The 3,699-nt window shown below is 33.8% G+C and overlaps 1 protein-coding gene across 1 annotated transcript; it reads right to left on the minus strand.

The window, feature by feature from the left end:
* Nucleotides 1-1,381: 1,381 nt before the first annotated feature.
* On the minus strand, nt 1,382-3,151 carry LOC131597022 (putative callose synthase 6). Its single transcript, XM_058869743.1, has 2 exons — nt 2,747-3,151; nt 1,382-1,650 (listed from the first exon to the last, which is right to left on the minus strand). The coding sequence occupies exons 1-2, from the start codon at nt 2,757-2,759 to the stop codon at nt 1,382-1,384; spliced, it is 282 nt and encodes a 93-aa protein (XP_058725726.1). The 5' UTR covers nt 2,760-3,151.
* Nucleotides 3,152-3,699: the final 548 nt, after the last annotated feature.

The raw sequence follows: 3,699 nt of genomic DNA on the forward strand, positions 1-3,699 counted from the left end.
ATTAAAGAAAAACGGTCGTTACAGTGGCTGTAAAGCAGCAGCGATGGTGGTGCACTTGACTGTTGAATATATATTACACAGAAGAGCTGAGGAATTGGAATGAATATATATTACACTTCATGCAGATTCATGCATCATTTTGATTCCGGAAGCCACGGTAAAAAAAAAACTTATATTCAAGATAGTATAAGGAGAGAATATGTAGAATTAGTTTTATAACATCATATCATAACAATATTCAAAAGGGATCCTTGAATCGGAAGGACGTCGTCTATCCTCTAATATTTGAGAAGCCAAGTTCAGTAACCATCTATATATTTCTTCACTAAAATATGTAGATTAAAAAGTTAGTTTGATTGAGACTATGGAAGAAATCTGTAAAGGAAATCTTGTTTCTACGAAACTGGGAAGATGAATGTCAAAACACTGAATTCGAATTTTATTTCAACTGTGATGCAGAAATAACAAACATCTTCAAATATTATTTATATAAAATTAAGGAGATGAATGTTTAAACACTGAATTCATGTTATATATCTTCAGGGAAAAATCAATTCAATATCAACTTAATACCTATGTTTTAGAATTGCCGCCATGATCTCTCTCAACATGCTCCACAAGGGCCATAGGGTCTCTGAATCCTTTACTACATTTTGGACACTCATTAAATGTAACATTAGCCGCAAATCAGTTGCTACTTCTTTCATGAACTTTATGCACATGATCGACCAAAGAAGTTACTGAAGAAAACTTGGCACCACATTGAGGGTATTGCTCCACTTGACCACTGCTATTTCTCTTTCCCCCAACATCAGTTGATGTCCCCCTAGACTTGATTAATTTCAACACTCAACTTCGACATTCCAGCCTTAGTTGAAGCTCAAATATTGGAAGCAGCATTAAGAAAGCTCATTGTCCACTTAGATATTAATAGTGATATATTACTACAGTGACATCTTGGTTGTCATCTTTTGTACACTGATGTTTGATATAACCTCGGTACTCCAAACAATACACCTAAAATGGTTTGGGATAGCACAATTAGCTCAAACAAAAAGCTCTTAATATTGAAAAAAGGAAGAATAATAATCCATAAAAACAAATCACCAGAATCTCATAGTTTGATGAGTTAGCATAGTCTCCAGTACTTCATACAACACATTGGCAATCTGAACATTCGTAACCATCACCGCCCTTCGAGAAACATTAGAAGAAGAATAATTAGACATTGTAAATTCACATGATTCACACAACCTCCAAGAGCATGTTTAAGAAAAATCAAGCCTTATGTTTTTTTAGTAAATTCACCATCCCGGATTCTAATCTCATAGAACGTGTGGCAGTACACTGTTGAGCAAATATAAGTGGAAAACACCATTGATTAATAAAAAACAACAATAACAACAACAATGGAAAAAGAAACAACTCTAGGATTCTCCAATTCAATACCAATAGCAGCTCTAAGAATAGGCACAAGAACATCCAGTGAAGAAGGAACAATCTCACCATTCATAATATTCTCTTCATTTGGCAACTCAAAAGTCCTTGTTGGTTCCCTTATCATCCTCTTTGAAGGTTGTCTAGAGATCTCAAAAGGACCCTTTGTTCCACTGGCGCTAGCCATGTTTCTACCACCACCAGAAACACCACCTACAAAAACACCAAAACCAAGGCAAGTTTATATTACAAATCAAAAAGAAAGTGGCTTCAATCAGGGAAATACACTTAAACTAAATTACTAAACTCATCTTAAGTTGTGAAATCATTCCATGTATGTATCTCATCCACACCAAACTTGAGCCTTAAGGGTCATTTCATGTAACACGAGATAGAATCGCTTCAGCGTAAATACGGGACAAAATTGTGTTTCTTGCAAATCTAGGTGATCTTTTGCTATGCCTACAAGATTTACTCATTTGGTTGATTAAAAGATTGTGCAGTAAAAAGGTGAAGTATGTCAAGTAATATTGGTTAAAAAAGTACTAAAGTTTTGATATTTGACATTGATATAACATGACACGGGTATCAAGGAACATATTTGTGTGTTAAGAAAAATCAAAAGCAGCTAAAGCCTAAAGGCAAAGAGAAACCTGCGAATACAACAGTCCTTGTGCCTAAGTGCACAGAGTTTCCATATGTAGCCGCTTTTAGGGACTGCTGCAGCTAGAAGATTCAAACTTAGCTATGACACTAACAACAGTCCTTGTGCCTAAGTGCACAGAGTTTCCATATGTAGCCGCTTTTAGGGACTGCTGCAGCTAGAAGATTCAAACTTAGCTATGACACTAACAACATCAATATAACATATATGGACATCATTGAAAGAAATTAGCTGTGACAGCATTGATATAACTTATATTGACAATAATGATAAATATGATATATTAAAATACTTATGAAAAAGTACAAATAGTACAAACATAGTGCACGAGTAAAGTGATAATAATGCATTCTCCAACTAAACTATAACTTTTAATTCAAATTAGTTCAAGTTGTTGTAATTGTTAATAATGACAAAATATTAGTAATAACAAATTAGTCCATATATATATATATAGCTGGTGGACATGGTTTTAGGTTGAATTGCATAATTTAATCAAGGTTAGGCATGTTAGAGTATATATATGGATATAAACAACATAATTGTCAAACCAAAATTAAACAAAGGACTGCTGATAAACTAATCTATCAAGCTTTCTGTTAACTTATGGCCTTAACAGTTATATTCTCTCATTCTCTAGCATACCTGACACCAGCATCAAGCATTTCCTTAAATACTGCTAATGCTTCATCCTGCCTCCTAGCTTTCCCATAAGCATTAATGAGTAAGGCATAGCTAACCACGTAGAGTCTGAGATCAGCTCTTTGCTCTTTGATCTTTGTATCCCCTGCATGAAGAAATTGAAGTTAAGAATGCAATAATTAATATATTTTACTTCGTACAAGGATTATTGAAACCACTCCATGAATGTTTTGGAACCAATTTACACAACCCACAAAGCCAATTAACAACCTCACAACAGGATCCTGAGGAGGTGCTATTCTAGGATCATAAACACTAAAAAAATTTCCTTTCTTAATAAGCGGAATAGCCCAATCCACAACCGATGGCGGCAAATAAGCAACATCAATTGCTTTCCTTCCACTTATAATCACCAACAACATAATCCTGAAACTAAAAAACATCAATCTTAGTACCCACAGTTAAAAAATCACATTAAGAAACAACTTTTCATTAATTTGAGTCATTAGTGTGAAAAGAGAAACACTACCTTTCACATTGAGCCATAACCTGCAGTTTCTTCACTTGGGTCCATTGCATCAATTCCAGCAACAAATTGTTTAACCCTTCCGCAAATATTCCTCACGTGTAGTTCCTGCCAAAATTTAGACCGCTCATTACATTACCCAATCAATTAGCAACAATATTAATAACACAAATAAAAAATATCAGAATGTCAAATATAATCGGTTACCTTTTATTTACTTACAAATAATGTTTTAAACATTAAGTTATAGGTGAAAATTCATAAAAACATTTTATCAAACATGGAAGGTGCAAAATTAAGGAAATCTAATTCACTAAGATGGAAAACACAAAAGTCATTCATACACTATTTATCAAGCTGTGAAACTATGTATCCTATACAATATAAAATTAGATATAATATTTGGTGTAATATAAGTTCAGGAGGACCA

Source organism: Vicia villosa, linkage group LG4 (assembly GCF_029867415.1).
Source record: "Vicia villosa cultivar HV-30 ecotype Madison, WI linkage group LG4, Vvil1.0, whole genome shotgun sequence".
NCBI lineage: Eukaryota > Viridiplantae > Streptophyta > Magnoliopsida > Fabales > Fabaceae > Vicia > Vicia villosa.